Genomic DNA, 18,207 nt, shown 5'->3' with positions numbered 1-18,207 from the left:
TAATTTTTGAATAAAGAAGTATGTGGAGAACTGAATTCAACACAAGCATGATATAAGCAACTAAGGGAAAGAGATTCAGAAATAATTCATCGACCAAACAGTTACCAGGTAGGAACTTACTGGTGTTAGACACTGTGTCAGGGATACAGTCCAGGGGCTTATTGTCCAGTAGAGGGAAACATACACACATATATGCATGCACATCCACAAATACTACTGGAATAAAAGAAGTCTATACAGGGAACTGAGGGTGGGCAGGAGGAGGGAAATGTTCTAATTTAGCACAAGTTTCTCCGTAGCGGTAGAGATAGAACTTAGTATGGACTGAGCGAGAGATGAGACTGAAGAGGTTAATGGGGACCAGATGATTATATACTCCTCTTAGGAGTTAGACTTCATCTTTGAGCCCTCAGGGAGCATGGAACCAACACAACCAAACCAACCAATACAATTGGATTTGTATTAAGAGCAGATCGGTGCGGGCGGGGAAAAAACTCTGAAAAGTAGTGTGGAAGGTGGATTGGTGGCAATATTAAATAAACGCAGGAAAAAGGCTTACTACAATAAGCTAGATAAGAGATGAGGACCTAAAGTATTAGTGACAGTGACAGTGGAGATGGAGAGTCAAAGGCAGACATAAGACATGGTAAAGAAATTGAATTGATGGGATTTGGTCATCAGTTCGCTGATTGGATGGTGAAGTGTGGTGGGTAATGTGAAATCTAGAGAAAAGACTACATTTGGGGTAAAAGTTAATGAGTTCTGTTTTGTGGACCTGTTGAATTTAAGGTGCCTTTAGGACATCCTGTTAGAGCTGTTAGGATTGGCGGTTGGATATATAGATCTTTGCTCTGGAGAGAGATCTGGGTTAGAAAGCTAGATTTGGAATCATCAACCATCCACCCACCCACCCACCCATCCATCCATCCATCCACCCATCCATCCATCCTATATTTATTGAATACCGTTTCTCTGGTACTGTACCAGGTACTACAGATACAATGGTGGGGATACAAAAGAAACATAGTCTCTGCCCTCATGAAACTTCTAGTCTAGTGGGGTTGGGGAAAGAAAATGAACAAGTAAGTAAAATAGTAATTATAAGTTCTAGGAAGGAACCAAGGTGCTAAGATAGAGAATAATGATTTGTAGGAGATACCTTACTTTATTTTTATTTTGTTTTTTTTATCGAGCGTGCGCACAAGTGGGGCGGGGGGAGGGGCAGAGGAAGAGGGAGAGAGAGAATCTTAAGCAGGCTCCATGCCTAGCGCAGAGCCCCATGCGGGGCTCCATCTCACAACCCTGAGATCATGACCCAAGCCCAAATCAAGAGTAGGACATTTAACCAACTGAGCCACCCCCCAGGTGCCCCAGAGATACCTTACTTTAGATAGGCTTGTCCCTTTTAAAATGAGACCTGAAATATGCAAAGGGGCCAACTGTTTGAAAAGCTCAAAGAAGAACACTCTAGGGAAAAGGACATGCATATGCAAAGACCCAGAGTTGGGAAAGAACTGAAAACTCTGGGAACTGAAAGGCCCAGTTCAGCTGGAACCTAGTGAACTAGGGAGAGCATCAGCATATGAGTGGTAATTGAAGCCATGGGAGTGGTTTAATTTCCCCTGGAGAGTACGTAGAGGAGGAACAAGAAGAGCAGTACATTGGGGAAAAACAACCTAGGAAGGGCTGGAAAAGAAATCTGTAGAGATAAGAGGGGACCAGTCACAGAAGTGGGAAGAAAGGCAAAAAAGAGGGATATCATGGAAGCCAAAGGAGAAAAGAGTTTCAACATTATTATGAGGTTTGGAGTGGTCTAATAAGATAAAGGTGAAAGGGAGTCCATTGGGATTGGCAATTAGGAGGTCGTTGATGATTTTGGCCATTGCCCACTGAGGGAAGTATGGTGGAGTTAGAGGCTAATTAGAGTGGATTAACTACACTACCCCCAGGCCCTCCCTTACACCTTTATTTTCATACTAGAGTATCTTGCCCAGCAAGATTTGGTCTAATCTGGTGAAACTGTTGATGAGCTTTCCCAATTGCTACTCAAAAAGCAGTCATTAAACATTCATTATCTGCCCTGCACCTTGGCACTTGGTGTTAAGGTGATAAAAAGGAGTAGATTCCTGGGACTCCTGGCTGGCTTAGTCAGTAGAACATGTGACTCTCGATCTCGGAGTCATGAGTTTGAGCCCCACACTGGGTGTAGAGATTACTCTTAAAAAAAAAAAAAAAAAAAGGGTTCCTGTAACATGGAACTTCCTAGTTAAACTCAAGATTCCCATGGAATAATTTTGAAAGGGTGGCGCTATAGCTTCACACTCCCTGAAAAAATCCATCGTGTACACTTGAAGCAACTTACTACTTGCTTGCCTCGGCATGGAAGCATGGGAGATTGTATCCAGCCTATGTTGTATGAACAGTTTATCTTCCACAAAGAAGACTGAATACATTTTCACAGTAATAGCCACTTGGCCGTTTTGACGATTTGCATCACTTTTGTACTCGCTTTCTAATGCCAAAATGCATTTTACTCAACGCTGTTTATGAGTAGAAGATTCACGCGCATGTTTGTGGGTGTACACATCACCTCTACCTCATTTTGTTAAATGATCGACTTTACTTGATGGATAGATTCCCAGTATAATTTTCTCAGCATTTGGGAGCTCATAATGTAAGGAACTGTTTAAATAGAAAGGAAAAGAGTAAGCAATGCAGATTGTCCTTCCCATTTTCAGAGCCCAAACTGACACCCATCAATCATTCATCATCTCAGCCATTCATTAAGTTAATACATATTATCAAGAACCTACTCATCATCTTTTCCAGAGCATCATGAGCTCTTCTCAGATCTGTCGCATTTATAGTCAGTACCGCACATTTTGGTAGTGACCTGTATACGGACTTGAATTGTTCTGTTATTTTTTTTTAAGGGTTTAATTTATTTGCTTGAGAGAAAGAGCAAGTGAGAGAGACCGAGCGAGCATGAGCGGGGCGGTGGGGCAGGGGAGGCAGGGAAGGGCAGAGGGAGAGGGAGAAGCAGGCTCCTGGCTGAGCAGCCGGACTCGGGCCGATCCCTGAACCCCAGGATCATGACCCAAGCCAAAAGCAGATGCTTAACCGACTGAGCCACCCAGGCACGCCAGCACCCAGTACAGTTTTGAGTGAGAATGTAGTAGGCATTTGATAGTTGATTGATTTTTGTGATTGGGTTTTCAGATACTTATGTTTTTGCTGTTCTTTAGTTTCCCTCAGCCTTTTTCAAGGGAAGGGTGAACATGTGTGCTGCATTTTGCTATGAGGTTTTAAAGTGCTGCACCTCGAAGATTAGCTCAACCAGGAACGAAGCATCTGCACTTTTGTACCTTCTGATGAGAAACAACTTTGAGTATACCAAAAGGAAAACCTTTTTGAGGACACATCTTCAGGTCTGTGAAAATCAAAGCTCCTGTTCTTTTTTTTAAAGATTTTATTTATTTATTTGGGAGAAAAAGAAAGAGCATGAGCGGGGGGAAGGGGCAGAGGCAGAGGGAGAAGCAGGCTTCCCGCTGAGCAGGGAGTCCGACGCGGGGCTTGATCCCAGGACCCTGAGATGCATGACCCCAGCAGAAGGCAAGCGCTTCACCAACTGAGCCCCCCCAGGCGCCCCCCCCACCTGGGTTTAAATCCCAGTTCAGCTCCTTACTTACTGTGTGACCCTAGGCAAGGGACTCAGTCTGTCTTTAACTTTTGCCTTATCTGTAAAATGAGGCAGGTGTGGTTCACCTTGCTGGGTTACCGTGAGGGCCGAACAGAAAGTGTGTGTGGTGTCAGGCACTGTGCCTGGCATGTGTGTAAGGGACACTTAGTGCGTGGTAGTTGTCATTTAACGTCTACATTTCTTTTGCTTGTTGGATGAAACCACTCTGAGCCAGACCACAGATGGGACTTCTTGACTCACTACGCAGCTTTGCCCTCTAGGAAATCCTTGGTCGTATTTCCGTCGTCTTCGCTGCCACAGTCTGTTCTATTGGTGGTGTTTTATTGGAGCCTGGGTTAGAAACGGGGAAGCAACCATAAGTGGCTTCCTAGAAACATCATCGGGAATGGGAAAATCTGATAGAAGTGGATGCTTCCTATAAAAATCTGCCACGTGGTTACTTAGGGCTACGAGGGCCAGCATTACCTGTGAGGGCTTCTGCTATGTGCTTTTATGAGGCACCACTTAAAGACCGCCTTCCCCAAAACACTTCGGCAGTAAACGTGCCAGTGTACCTGAAATTCCCCATTAAGGTCCATTCTTCGGGGTCAGAGCATCCATTCTCTCAAGTCATTTATCGAAATATCACATTAATAAATGTGAAGACTTAAAACCATCTCTGGCACATAGTAAGTGCTCAATAAAGGGTTAACTAGTATTATAATTAGGATCTCTTTCATTCTCATAACTGCGCTATCAAGTAGGTATTGTTATCCTCCCCATAGGACAAATGAGGACAGTGAGGCACAGGAGGGTGAAATAACTTTCCTAAAGCCCCACAGTGAATAATCGACTCTAGAGCCTGCACTCACAGTTCCCACAAAACCCTGCTTCCCGTGAGCGGGGGTAAAGCCTCCAGCCATCAACAACGGAGAATGAATCACGTAGGCGATCATCCAAGGGAGCTTGAAGGATTCAAACCACTCCCTAAGGCCCTAATGTATCCTGCCATCTGAACTGGAGAGAGCCGAGTCAGAAACCAGGACGGGAGCTGAGGGGCTGCGGTTGGGAGTCCAGCATGCTGAAATCGACTAGTGAAAGGCACTGAGAAACCATCCAAGAGAAATGTCATTTATTCCCAGCTTTGCCATGGTGACCACCTAGCCAGCGGAGACCTGACCACCGTCGTGTCAGTTCATGATCTTGCAAGCTGTTTTAGATCTCGCTGTGCTAGGACTTGTGAACAGTTGTTCGCCACTAACCAAGAAAAGGCTGAATAAACTTTGCAATTGTGACCTTTTGAAGTTGCTCTTTCGCTAGAAGAATTTAAACCCTTCATGTATGAAGAAAACAGATTATGATGGAACGGTGTAGCATTTTTATTTTATTTTAATTTTTTTTAAGATTTTATTTATTTGAGAGAGAGAGAAAGCATGAGTAGGGGGAGTGGTAGAGGGACAAGCAGGGTCCCCGCTGAGCAGGGAGCCCGACGCGGGGCTCGATCCCAGGACCCTGAGATCATGATCTGAGCCGAAGGCAGACGCTCAACTGACTGAGCCACCCAGGTGCCCAGTGCAGCATTTTTAAAAGGAACATTTCATACAGGTGCTTATGGGCTTCCACAGTGATGAAAATAAGCTGCATTTGTTCAAAAGACATTCGAGAAACAGTGTGTGCTTCTTCCCACAGATCATAATCGCGGTGAGCCAGCTGATAGCCGACGTGGCGCTAAGCGGAGGATCGCGATTTCAGGAGTCTCTGTTCATTATCAACAATTTTGCAAACAGTGACAGACCCATGAAGGTATGTTCTCACTGCAAGGAGTGAACTAGAACCACCTTCCGTGGCAGAGAAGTTTACACTCCTCTCGTTACACTGTCATTGGATTCACCACTCTTGATGGTGTCGAGGGTATAGGACGTGGGCTTTGTCTTGTACAGGCCTGCGTCTCCAGCACCCAGAACACGGCCTGGTACGTAGTACATCTTCCCAAAATTATCTGACTGGATGGAGGAATGACTATACTGTGTATACATAGTATTATAGCTAGTGGGATTGGAATTTTTTTCTGAGCTTGATTTCCAAACTTGCTCAGAAAACAGATGGCTTCTTTTTTATTTTTATTTATTTTTTTATTATTAACATATAATGTATTATTTGTTTCAGGGGTGCAGGTCTGTGATTCATCAGTCTTATGCAATACACAGGGCTCACCACAACACATACCCTCCCCAGTGTCCATCACCCAGCCACTCCATCCCTCTCACCCCCCTCCACTCTAGCAACCTTCTTTTTTGAGAGTTATTACCATTTATGATATTGGTTACTGAAGCACTGGGTTTCAGGAATCCTCTGTTCACTGATTACGGCTTGCCCTAGATGTGGATTGGAAAACCCAAGCCCAATCCTGTTGTTCTTAGGTACCAGCTGGCTGAGGCTGAGCCCAAGACCCTGACCACCATCCCTCTTTCTTACCTGTACACTCACAACCTATAACATTGTAAAAATGCATTTGTCTTGTTGCACGGAGAACATGTCCTGATCTTCAGTGATGCATGTGTGCAAGGGAAGACGAATCTTTTGCCAATAGAAGACTTTCCCTCCCGGAGGGATCATCCCCATTCTTGGGAAAGGTCATCCATCCTCCAGGATCATTTAACAATACTGTATAAAAAAAAACTGGAAGGAAAAAAAAAAAAGCTCCCAGTCACAGCATACTTGATGTTTAGGACATGTAGAATCTATGTACCAAAAAAAAATTATTCCCATAGGAATGTTGCTTAGACTGAAAAAACAAAAAACAAAACAAAACAAAAAAACCCACTGAGTAGTACCAGCCCTTCTCCAGCTGGGAAAGTTTGCTTTTCAGCCAGTTCTACTGGTTCTCTGTGAGATCAGTATATGTTCCAACTAATCCCATGAGCACAGAAACAATTTAATGTCATTTAGGATCTTCTACCCTGAAATTTATTTTTACCAGTTATTACCATTCTTAATTCTATGTTATGTAAAAGTTGGATTAGCATCTTTTTCAACGTAAATGAGCTCTACTGTGGAAACGAGCTCTACTGTGGCTGACCTTGATAAGAACTCTTTGTCATGACTCATTTCTTAGTTGTATTCCGGTAGGGCTGTCATCACTAATAAACCCTGTGACAACAAGGTGTGCCTTTACCCCAGTAAATAAAATTGCTACTGGGGTATAAGAAGAAACTTTAATCTGAAACTAAGGATGTACTGTATGTTGGCTAATTGAATTTAAATAAAAGTTAAAAAAAAAAAAAGGAACCTTATTGGACATAATTATGATTTTTAAAGGGATCAAGAAAGCACTTTTAAGAACTGTTTCCTCCACATTTGGTTATATTCACATTGGAAAGCTCCCTAACCCCTGTACTTGTCCCTCACTCATCTTCTCCGAATCCTACAGGTAATCGTGATTAGTCCACTGGGGTTAAGAGGAAGTGATAGTACTTTCTTAATAGTGGCTGGGGTAAGAGGAAACTGTAACTTAGTGGGTTTGGAGAACAAAACAACACTCCGAGAGAAGCTAGTAAATTCTTTAGAGTGTTCTGTGATTCATAACCTTTTAGTTGTAGAAGTGGAAATGTTTGCAGTATGGTTTTTACCTGAGTGTATATGGTAATTGGTGGATGGGATAGGTATGCTTGTCTGTGTGGGAGAGTGGCTGAGATCACTAGCCCTGGAGCCAGGATGTCTGGGCATAAATCCTGTCCCTACCACTTAACCAACTGTGACACTTAGGCCGAGCTATTTAACTGTGGTGTGCCTCAGTTTTCCCATTGGTTAAATGAATTATAACAGTACCTATTTCATAGGGTTGCTGGAAAAATTAAAACATGTAAGGCACTTAGACCATTGCCTGATACATAGTAAGCTGTCAGTTTTTAGTTACTCTTGTAACTGAAATTACACAGTAATGGCAAATAATTCTCGTGGCCATGGAATTTACAGTGGACAAGCTAGAGTTCAGAGCCAGGTAGTCTGGTTCCAGAATCCATGCTTTTATGTATTGTGAGCACACTGCCTTCAGCCTTCAGCCTTTGAAGCCTGAGCCAGTTGGACCTTTTAAAAAGAATTCATTTAAAGCTCTTTAGGGGCGCCTGGGTGGCTCAGTCAGTTAAGTGTCCGGCTCTTGCTCTCAGTTAGGTCTTGATCTCGGGGTCATGAGTTCAAGCCCCGTGTTGGGCTCCATGCTGTGCTTGGAGCCTACTTAAAAAAAAAATAAAGCTCTTCAGACATGTAATATACCAAGAACCAAATACCAAGAACCGTAACCAGGAATATAAATCATGTTATTCCCAGAATTGGATGCCAAGGCTTAGAGGACATTGATAATATTAATGGACACGCCTTTTGTTTGTTTGTTTCGAAATTAGGCAACTGCTTTTCCCACAGAAGTCAAAGACTTGACTAAGAGAATCCGTACCGTTCTTATGGCTACTGCTCAAATGAAGGAGCACGAGAAAGATCCTGAAATGCTCATTGATCTCCAGTATAGCTTGGCCAAGTCCTATGCAAGCACCCCAGAGCTCAGGAAAACCTGGCTCGACAGCATGGCCAAGATTCATATAAAGAATGGAGACTTTTCAGAGGTGACGCCTTCAGACTTTGTTCTAAGCACAATCCTGCAAAAACCCTGGAACACGGGCTGACCGTTCTTTCTTTGTCCTCCTTTTTCAGGCAGCAATGTGTTATGTCCACGTGGCCGCTTTGGTTGCAGAGTTTCTTCATCGAAAAAGTAAGATATTTCTGTTCTTAAAGACAGGGAGGATTTCCATTAGCGCGAGAGTTTTTATGTTTGTAGCTTGATGTCATTGAGCTCCGAAAACTATGTTCACCTTTAGCCCCATTCCATGTTAAACAGAAGTTGTTATAAAAGAAAACTGGATTATTCATTTTGCCTTCTGCTTCCATTAAGAGTACAAGAATAAGTTAAATAGTACAGGGCCAGGCCTGATGCCCAGTGTTTATTTTTTCAAGACTGTCTCCCTGGAAGATTGCCACCGATTAAATTCTTCTCAGGGCTTATGAGAAGCTCGGGTTAATAGAGATCATTTGTTTTCCTCTCATCTCTCTCAGCTTCACAAATACTGCCCACCAGGGATATCTCTGTAGCCACTTTCACGCACCAATACTTTGGTATTAAAAGGCAGTTAGCACATCAGCAAGATGGCCAAATAAGGTGTCCCTTGTTTGTATACCCTCCCCTCCTACAGTTGGGCATCTATCCGTGGACAAAAGTGCCTCTGTGGGAGCTGTGGGATCCAGCACCGTGTGCCCAGGGGCCTGGGGAGGAATCCCACCCATACGTTAGGTAACGGGCAGTCGGACCTTGGTCCCCTAGCAGGCCCTAGCCCTTCTCAGCTGCGGTCTGAGAGCCCCTGGAGAACACTGCCTTAGACAGTCATCCACAGATGAGAGGACCTGGGTGCAAGTCCAGGGGTCCAGTTGAGATGTTTAGCATGCCTTTGGAGCAAAACAGATACAAGTTCGGATGCCTTGGGGAGGGTAAGAGGACCAGTTTGACTTGACTCAGGCACCCCCTTCCTCGAGGTGGCACAGCTCAGTGCCAAGAGAGACCTTCTCACCCACGATTTCTTCAGTGGGAAAAAGTGAGAGCCTGTGAATGGGCACCTGGCTTCCCCAGCAGTACAGGACCTGCCGAAGAGGCCTATTTCTCTCTTGCCCCGCCAGAGTCCTGGCTCATGAGCCGCATGACTGGAGGCAGGAAGAGGCGGGGAGTGATGCAGATAGAACTCCTAGAGGACACTAAAAAGACAGGGATCCTACTAGCTGCCTTGCAGGCCCCATTCAGAACCCTGCCAACAAGGCACTAGGGACACTTAGCTCATGGATTCCACCCCCCTCCCCCCCCCCATCTAGCCCACAGGCACTGTCCGTACTCTGTGCATCTAAACCACATACTCCTTTATCCTATAGCCGGCTCCCTGTGTGTTCTCCTGATGGGTGGAGAGAGCAAGCTTTGGCAGACGACCAGAGAGCCATCCAGAATCTGTAGGCCACTAAGGGACCACAGACTTGAGCTTTAGCATCACCCTTGACAGAGCAAAAGGGAGCTGTTAGCACCCAGCCTGGTGTGTTGCATGATGGAGAGAAGGCATACAAGCTTAAGGAATCTGCCACAAAGGGGAGCATGAAGTGTGAAGCGAGGATATCCCTAGTGGGTCTGGTAAAGCCGCAGACTCCCTAGCAGGGCAGATGGAAGGTATTTCTCTCCCAAAGTCAGTCAGTAAAGGTGGTTGGAGATGGCTGCTACTTTCAGATGCAAGACTTCAGAGAACAGGAAAAACAAAGGAAACATGACACCACCAAAGGATCACAGTACTCTTCTAGTAACTGGTGCCAAAGACCTGGAGCTCTGCAATTTACCTCATCAAGAAAACAAAAGAACTGTGTTAAAGAAGCTTAATGAGCTGCAATAAAACAGAAAGACAACACAATGAAATCAGGAAAACAATACAAGAACACAACAAGAAGTTAAATATAGAAATTTTTAAGAAAACACAAATTCTGGCATTGGAGAATACAATGAATGAAGTGAAAAATGCAACAGAGAGCATTACCGGCAGAATGGATCAAGCAGAAGAACTAATCTGTGAATTAGAAACCAGGACCTTTGATGGGATACATGCGTGGCTCTTGGTTCAGGCTCGGGTCACAGTCTCAGGGTCGTGAACGCGGGCTCCATGCTCAGTGGGTTGTCTGCTTGAGATTCTCTCTCCTTCTCCCCCTGCCCCTCCCCTCTAAAATAAATAAATAAATCTTTAAAAAAAAAAAAAAAAAAGGAAGAAGAAGCCAGGACCTTTAAAATGACCTCATCAGAGGAGAACAAAGGACAAAAGAATGAGAGTAAAGAAATCTATGTGGGTGATCTTTGGGACAGCATCAAAAGAAACAATCTGTGAACTCTCAAGAGTCCGAGAAGGAGACAGAAAGCTTTTATTTCAAGAAATAATGGCTGAGAACATCCCAAATCTAGGGAGAGATTTGGACACCCATGTTCACGAGGCTGAGATCCCCCAAAAAACTCAAAGAGAGCTTCTCTAAAGACACATTATAGTAAAACTATCAAAAGACAAAGGATCCGAGGGCAGCAGGAAAAATAAGTTTGTAACTTACAAGGGAACCCCATAAAGCTTTCAGTGGGTTTCTCAGCAGAACCTTGCAGGGAAGGAGAGAGCGAAATGATCTATTCAGAGCACTGAAAGAATAAAACTGCCAATCAAGAGCACTCTTCCCAGCAAAGCTGTCCAGAAATGAAGGACAGATAAACGTTCCCAGGCAAACAAAAGCTGAAGGAGTTCATCACCACTAGACCTGCCTTGCAAGAAATGCTGAAAGGAGTTCTTCAAGCTGAAATGAAAAGATGCTAATTAATGACGCAAAAACATACGAAATGGATACGTATGAATGGATAAAGATGTGGCACATATACACAATAGAATGTTATTCAGCCACGAGAAAAAGGAAATCCTGCCATTTTGGGCAATATGAACAGACCTTGAGGGTGCTCTCTAAGTGGAATGAGTCAGAAAGCAAAAGACAAACACTGTACGATCTCACTTTCATGTAGTATCTAAAAAGTTGAAGTCACAGAAGCAGAGAGTGGAATGGTAGTTGCCAGGGGCTGGGGGGTGGGGAAAACTGGGAAGATGTTGGTTAAAGGGTAGAAACTTTCAGTTACAAGATGAATAAATTCTGGAGATCTCATGCATAGCACAGTGATTATAGTTAACGATACTGCGTTATATACTTAAAAGTTGCTGAGAGGGTAGATCTTAAATATTCTCATCTCCCCCAAAATGGTAATTATGTGTTGGTGTTAACACCGCTGTGGTGATCGTTTTGCAATATACACATATTGAATCAACACACGCACCTTAAACTTACACAGTGTTATACTATCAATTAGGTCAATAGAGCTGGCGGAGAGGTGGGGAGTGGCCCCGGGAGGGGGGGAGGGTGAGAAACAAAAAGGGAGTCAGTGGTCTTGAAGGGCTTCGGGATCCAGCAGGTCTAATTCAAGAATCTGCCAGAAAGCTTCCCTTTCTGAAAACAATATTGCTGGCTCCTACTGTAAAAACTACTCAAGTAGTAAAACAGTTGAGCTAGGTTTAAAAATTGATCGGCAATGGATTATTGCAAAGAAACCTTCCACTATCTATCATAATGGCCAAGCTACTTTAAGGCGGTTGAATGAGTAACATGAGAGCAAAATGAAACCGTCTTGTGGGAGTCCTATCACTCTGGCTTGGTCTATGAGAACACAGCCATATTTTGTTTTGTTTTTGTTTTTTAACTCCAGAATTCCTACAGCTAACGATATGGCTTTCATTTCACGTCTAAGGCTCAGTGTTTGATTGCCTCATATAATACCACCCATGTGGGGAGAACCTCTTTCCAAAAAGAGCCTTCCCAAGTGTGGTGTCATGACTAAAATGTAGATTCATTTTACTTATATTTTAAATGAACACTTTGTTTGATACTGAAATATTTTTTTAACAATCCATGTGTTTGAAATTGGCATACTCTAGTTTTCTCCTTTTAGTACATAGGTGGTTTGAAAGTAGAAAATCTTATCAAAAGAAGACCCCATTTGAGATTTTTTTTTCCCTACATCACTGGTCTGCCCGTGAAATATTGAAATTCCAAATAAACTAATATGAGAACTCTAAACACACTAATACGTTTTTAGGTCTATTTTTCAGATAAATGAGGTTAATATTACCTCCTCTTTTTAATTGGAGAAATCTGCAATAGAGTTTCATGTCCACTGGAAATGGTTAAAAACATTAAAATATTTCCCTAGAATTTGTTTCCACAAATCCAAAAACCCTACAATTAAGCAAAAATCAAGAATTATTCATCTCCATTATCAATGCTTAAGCTTTAAAAATATAAGACTGGACAAATAGCAACTAAAAAAAATATATATATATATAAATATTGCTGTGGTTTTTTTGGACATTAGCTTGAGGCAGCTAGCCTGAACACCAAACAGTGTGACATGTTTCGGTAGGTGTAAATGGTGCTTAAAAGCCTTTTTTGTTTGTTTGAGTGTAGTGATTCAACTTCTCTGTACATTATGTTATGCTCACCACGAGTGTAGCTCCCATCTGTCACCAAACAACACTATTACAGTACCAGTGATTACAGTCCTATGCTGTGCCTTTTATTCCTGTGACTTATTCATTCCATAACTGGAAGCCTGTATCTCCCACTCCCCTTCACCCATTTTGCCCGACCCCCATTTAAATACTTACTTCATGATCCCTTCGAGGTTTTTCAGAGTTTACCCTTCATAGAAATCAGGGGGCCCCTCTCAGAGTCGGAAAAAATGGTTAGCATTTTAAACAAAACATAATGTCAAGTTCAGGAGTTTACATATTTATTTATAGCTGCCATCTATTTTTAAACTTGGAAAATCCTACTTGCTTAAACTAGCAAAGCTGATTCCAAAATGATGGTGGTAGTAAAATCCTCAGGGTTCCCCCCACCCTTGGCTTTAGTCATTCCGAGGATCCAGAACACCTTCTTTTGGTGATTAGCTGATTAAACTATGCTAGTTATACCAATGCGGACTACTAATTGAAAACACAAGTTAAAAACTTAATCCGTTAACCTGTTATCCAGTCTGAGAACTCCAGGATCTAGATAAGAGCTGGATATTTGCCCGGTAAATAAAAGTATACAGGGCGCCTGGGTGGCTCAGATGGTTAAGCGACTGCCTTCGGCTCAGGTCACGATCCCGGGGTCCTGGGATCGAGTCCCGCATCGGGCTCCCTGCTAGGCGGGGAGCCTGCTTCTCCCTCTGCCTCTGCCTCTGCCTCTCTCTCTCTCTCTGACTCTCATGAATAAATAAATAAATAAAACATTAAAAAAAAAAGTATACAGTTGAGTGCAGAAAAGAAAAAAAAAAAGTTTTATTAACACTTAAAGACAGACTTACTTCACAATAATAGTTGAGCAATTCCACAACCTTTCTACTGTTAAGTGTCCTTTGATCACGAAGACAAAGGGGAAGGAGAGTTAGAAGGTATTTTAAATCTTTGACAGCTCAATTGCAGAAATTTTGCTTTCTCAAACTCCTATGCCATTTCTCTTGAAGTCATTATAAAGCACTTCTTTTAATCAAGATGAAATGAAATACTACCGACCAGCTCACATACTGAAGACAGATGTTCTCCTGTTTACAGTTTTTAAGGAAAAAACTAGTTTGTCCATTGGGTGGTTGCCTAACAAGCAAAGGCTTGCACCGCCCCCCCCCCCCCCCGCTTTGGGGGGGCTGACTCCAGAAGACCAGCAATGGCCTATTTCTAGATCCTTTTTTTTCATGTTGCAGGCACGGAACTGGAAAGGGAAAGGGGAAGGAGACGTGCAGTTCTCCCTGCCACCCCCACCCCCACTTCTTTCAGTCAGCCAAAGCTCTTGCTCTTCCTACTAGAGGGATCCTAGGCATTATCATTCTCTTTCTTTTACGTAAGTTACCTCTAAGTGGTGATGCTTACTGGGTGTTGGTTACTCTTACCCCCACAGATATAAAATAGAAACCAGGCCTAAATGTCCCTATTTCTGTTTTATCTGAGAAGCCCCAAATATTCTAGATCTCCTTTGGAGGCTAGACTTTATGTACCTCTCCCTCTTCTCTTCCTGAGGGCAGGCACAACTGTTCTCTGCACCCCCGCCCCCCCCCCCGCCCGGGGAAGACAAGAGTCAAGTCTCTGCATTCTTCCACCCTCACTTGGCGTCCAAGGTTCAACAGAGCTTCCGTCCTAGAGGGCTCCCCCAACAACCCACAAAAAGGAATTTCCTTTCCCATAGAGTCTGTTCTTTTCATTCCTTATAGGGTAATGTTGCTCCCTTTCTCAACTCTTTGTACCCAGGATCTGATAGCTTAAGTTCTGCAGGCTTTTTATTTCCCGATTCCTTACCAATCACAGCCTTTCCCCTCTTCTGCCCTCCTCTCAGGACTTTCAACCTCTTATCCTTCTTCTGACCAGCAGTCTTACTTTATCAAGGGTTGGACTGCTGCCCCATCCTCCAAACTCCTCCCCACTTTTTTTTTTTTCCCCTGGGATCACTTGTGCTCAGGGTAATGGTCTGTCCTTGGACCGTTTGCATCTTGCTTTCCCTGGGACAGCAGTCAGGAATCGAGAAGCTATAGCTATGAAGGGCAAGGTCAGGAATCCAGGTCATATACCAGAAAGATCGATAGCAGACTCTTGAATACCACCTTCTGTAATGCTACACAGGGCTATGTGAGGCTCCTGAAATGCATGCCTCCCTTTGTTGGGGTATATACACTGGCCACTTCTAGATTCAGCAACTTGCTTCATCTGAAAATCTTTCCAGCATTTTAAAGACCCTCACAACCAAAAGGGTCCTCATATCACTGGATAGTTTGGTGGGTGCTAATAAATTAGGCAAACAAGGGGTTATAGTCTCCTCTAGGTAAAGTTACGTCATCAGGCATAGGAATCAAGATAACACACTTAGCAAGAATAGTGGAATCCGAGGCTAGCAATCCATAACAGTAGGCTTTCTGCCAGATGAAGCAGACATCAAACTTCGAAGTGGGTGTTAACCTGTCAGTTTCTGAGAAAAAAAAAAAAAAAAAACATAATTTGCCCTCCTTCTACTTAAAATATATACCAGAAGACTCTCTCCCACGATGCTGTAGCCTCATCTGATCTCAGGCATAGGAGTGTGCCTCTTTTTGTCCTCCCCTAAATTACAGCATTCTAGAAGAATCCTAGATTTGGGAATCACTTAATAAATCTCAGAGCAGACAGGAATTTCTTCCCTAGTCATGGACCTAGCGGCCAGAGGCCTTCAGGGACTGATAGTTTTTCTCTGTCGAGGACTACACTCTATCGCTTTGCTCAAGTTTTGGGGGCCCTCTTCCCTCCTGCCTGGCTCTTGACTTCACAGAGGTGATCAAGTGGGACATTTTCTCCTTGATTTCAAAACATTCTCCTAATGCACTACCCAGAGAGTGGCCGATCTGAGACCTGTTTGTTACTGGTCCACAGCAAGGTAAGGAGTATTATCCTAAATGTAAATCAGCTATGTCACTGGGCATATTTAATTCAGTGGACATTTGTTCGCCCGTAGACTTCCTCAAAGAAGGAAAAGATGTATTGATTTATGTTCTGGTGCCAGTTCCTTATCTTGTTGTGGTCCAGCGCTTTGAATAGATTGCTCCTAGAAGTCTATCACAGACCATTTGAGGCATGCTTATCTTCAGAAACGGAGTGTGTCATGCCCTATCTTCAGTGTCTTTTATTACCTAATTTCTTTGAACAAAAATGGCCCTAAAGTCCATTGGGTCAAAGTAAATCTCATTTTCATTTCTGCTTCTCCTTCCTTCACAGAAATCCACTGACTGCCCCCAATGTGTTTCTCCATTCTTGAAGAAGGACTTCAGAATGACCCCATCTTCCCTCACCCGAATTCTCTCTCTCTCTGATTCTCTCACAGAAGCATGGTTCTTACTTGATAACTCACGCTCCATCAAGCCTCTTACCAGATGGCCTATATCCAGTTAGCTTTCATTTAGACAAGAGGAGTTGGCAAAATCCAAGCCCCAATACCTGACCTTTTTTTTTTTTTGGTACCAGAATTCTGAGAAATCTCCTAAATATGAAGTCTGACTCTCTTTTAAGTCTTCCTTCTTTTTCCCCCCAACCTCTAACCTCGGGAAGCTTTCCAGCGCTTTAGCTGTGAGTAGATCATGCTTTCTAAGCACCACTGTTCTAGAGGGTGTAGAACAATAGATTGCAACAGTTTTTATTTGCTTGTGACCAGCCACTTTTCACTGACTAGCAGATTCTTTTATAAGGAGCCTGGATTTCCCGTAACTCTTAAATTACAGCCCACTTACAGAAGGGTAAATGAAAGCAGCCACGACAAGAGCTGTTTGGACATGTTCCCCTGTCCAGAGTGTGTAGGGCAGCCGCGTGGCCTGCCTTCTCTACCTAGACTCTCGCTTGACAGGAACCATTTGGTCCACGATCCTACAGCAGCTGTTCTCAGCTTGGGCTCACTTGCTGCTTCCCAGGGGCCCAGCTGTATCCTCACTTACTCTGCCAGCTGGCAACAATTGTCCAATCTTGGAAAAGCCCGTTTATTTATTGGTAGCTTTGGTCGTTAATAACTCATTCAACACTCCCTATATGCTAGGTTCTGTTCTAAACACTTTGCATTTCCTTTAATTCTCACGAAGTAGCTGTTCTCTCTGTTTTACAGCCGATGAAACTTTTTACGGTTCTAGAGAGATGAGCATGTCTCGAATCATGCAATTAGTGATAGACCTGAAGCCCTCGAACTCCGAAAGCTCTGATTCTCCCAGTGCCTGCCCCTTTTCTCCAAGGATGCTTCAGCCCTGCCATATGTTTTCTCTTTCTGCCTCTCTTACAAGTCCTAGGCTAGGCTTCCTCCAATGACCCACTTCCTTTTCCAGTTCTACAGTGAAATTAGGAACTAGAAATGGTTACAAAAGTTTATTCTCTGGTTACCTGAAAAGTACATGCCCTCCTTGATTAGGGGACAAACGAGAAACATACAGGATCAAAGTGTTAGATGACACTAGGGAAGCATCTCCTATTGGAGATGATGCAGAGTCCAAGAAGGAAACTTACTTGTTGGTAACTTGAGCTCGCATTTTGGGGGAAAAGACTGGTAAAATGTGTAGTAGTTGGGAATCATTTATAAAATTCTTTGCAGACTGAAAATTGCACGTAGGATTTTTGATCGGCACAAAAATATCTGCGTTTGTTTTTAAGGGTAACCAGTCCCTGTAAAGCTGTTATTTACAAAATGCTTTTTTCAAAAAAATAAATTCCTTTCACTGCTTTCTATTCATACAGAATTATTCCCTAATGGATGTTCAGCCTTCAAGAAAATTACTCCCAATATAGATGAAGAAGGAGCAATGAAAGAAGATGCTGGAATGATGGATGTCCATTATAGTGAAGTAAGATTCCAGGGCCTGCAATGCCAGTTACATAAATTTAACTTCTTAAAATTTATATTAAAAAATTATTACAGCTAACTTAATTGGGAAGGGAACTAAGGACCAATGAACTGTAAGCATGAAAACTGCCCAGGGCAGAGATGTCCCTATTTGGAATGTGGAACCCTGCCTCTGGAACTGTTCCTATTGTCTGGCTTTAGAGAGGTGATATTTATCATCTTCAAATAACCATCCCAGTAACCAGATCAGGGTCAACATGCTTTGGAAAAATTTCCATAAAAAATATAGCTCACAGTGTAACAGCTAAGCAGAGTATGCATAAGAGTCTTTTTAAAAATGGAACATTTCTGCTGTAAACTTCATAAGGATACTGAACGGCTTCGGTTGTCAGTCAACAAATATTTATTGACTTAGGAGGAAGGCTTTGGAGCTGGTGATGTAGGCGCTATAAAATAATTAGCGAGGGCCAAACCCTGACCTCCAATGTCTACCTACACGGAATGCGAAA

At 43.1% G+C, this 18,207-nt stretch overlaps 1 protein-coding gene across 2 annotated transcripts in view; it reads left to right on the top strand.

Annotated features, from left to right (window-relative positions):
- Nucleotides 1-18,207, top strand: part of DOCK11 (dedicator of cytokinesis 11) — a 179,719-nt gene that overhangs the window by 135,690 nt on the left and 25,822 nt on the right. For both annotated transcript variants that reach the window (XM_044911764.1, XM_044911765.1), the window contains 5 exons: nt 3,246-3,428; nt 5,369-5,482; nt 8,080-8,295; nt 8,384-8,441; nt 17,593-17,699. In XM_044911764.1, coding sequence (XP_044767699.1) covers nt 3,246-3,428; nt 5,369-5,482; nt 8,080-8,295; nt 8,384-8,441; nt 17,593-17,699 — 678 coding nt within the window. The remainder of the gene's footprint in view (nt 1-3,245; nt 3,429-5,368; nt 5,483-8,079; nt 8,296-8,383; nt 8,442-17,592; nt 17,700-18,207) is intronic.

The sequence above is a fragment of the Neomonachus schauinslandi genome, chromosome X, assembly GCF_002201575.2.
Source record: "Neomonachus schauinslandi chromosome X, ASM220157v2, whole genome shotgun sequence".
NCBI lineage: Eukaryota > Metazoa > Chordata > Mammalia > Carnivora > Phocidae > Neomonachus > Neomonachus schauinslandi.
This window is presented reverse-complemented; position numbering and strand designations above follow the sequence as displayed.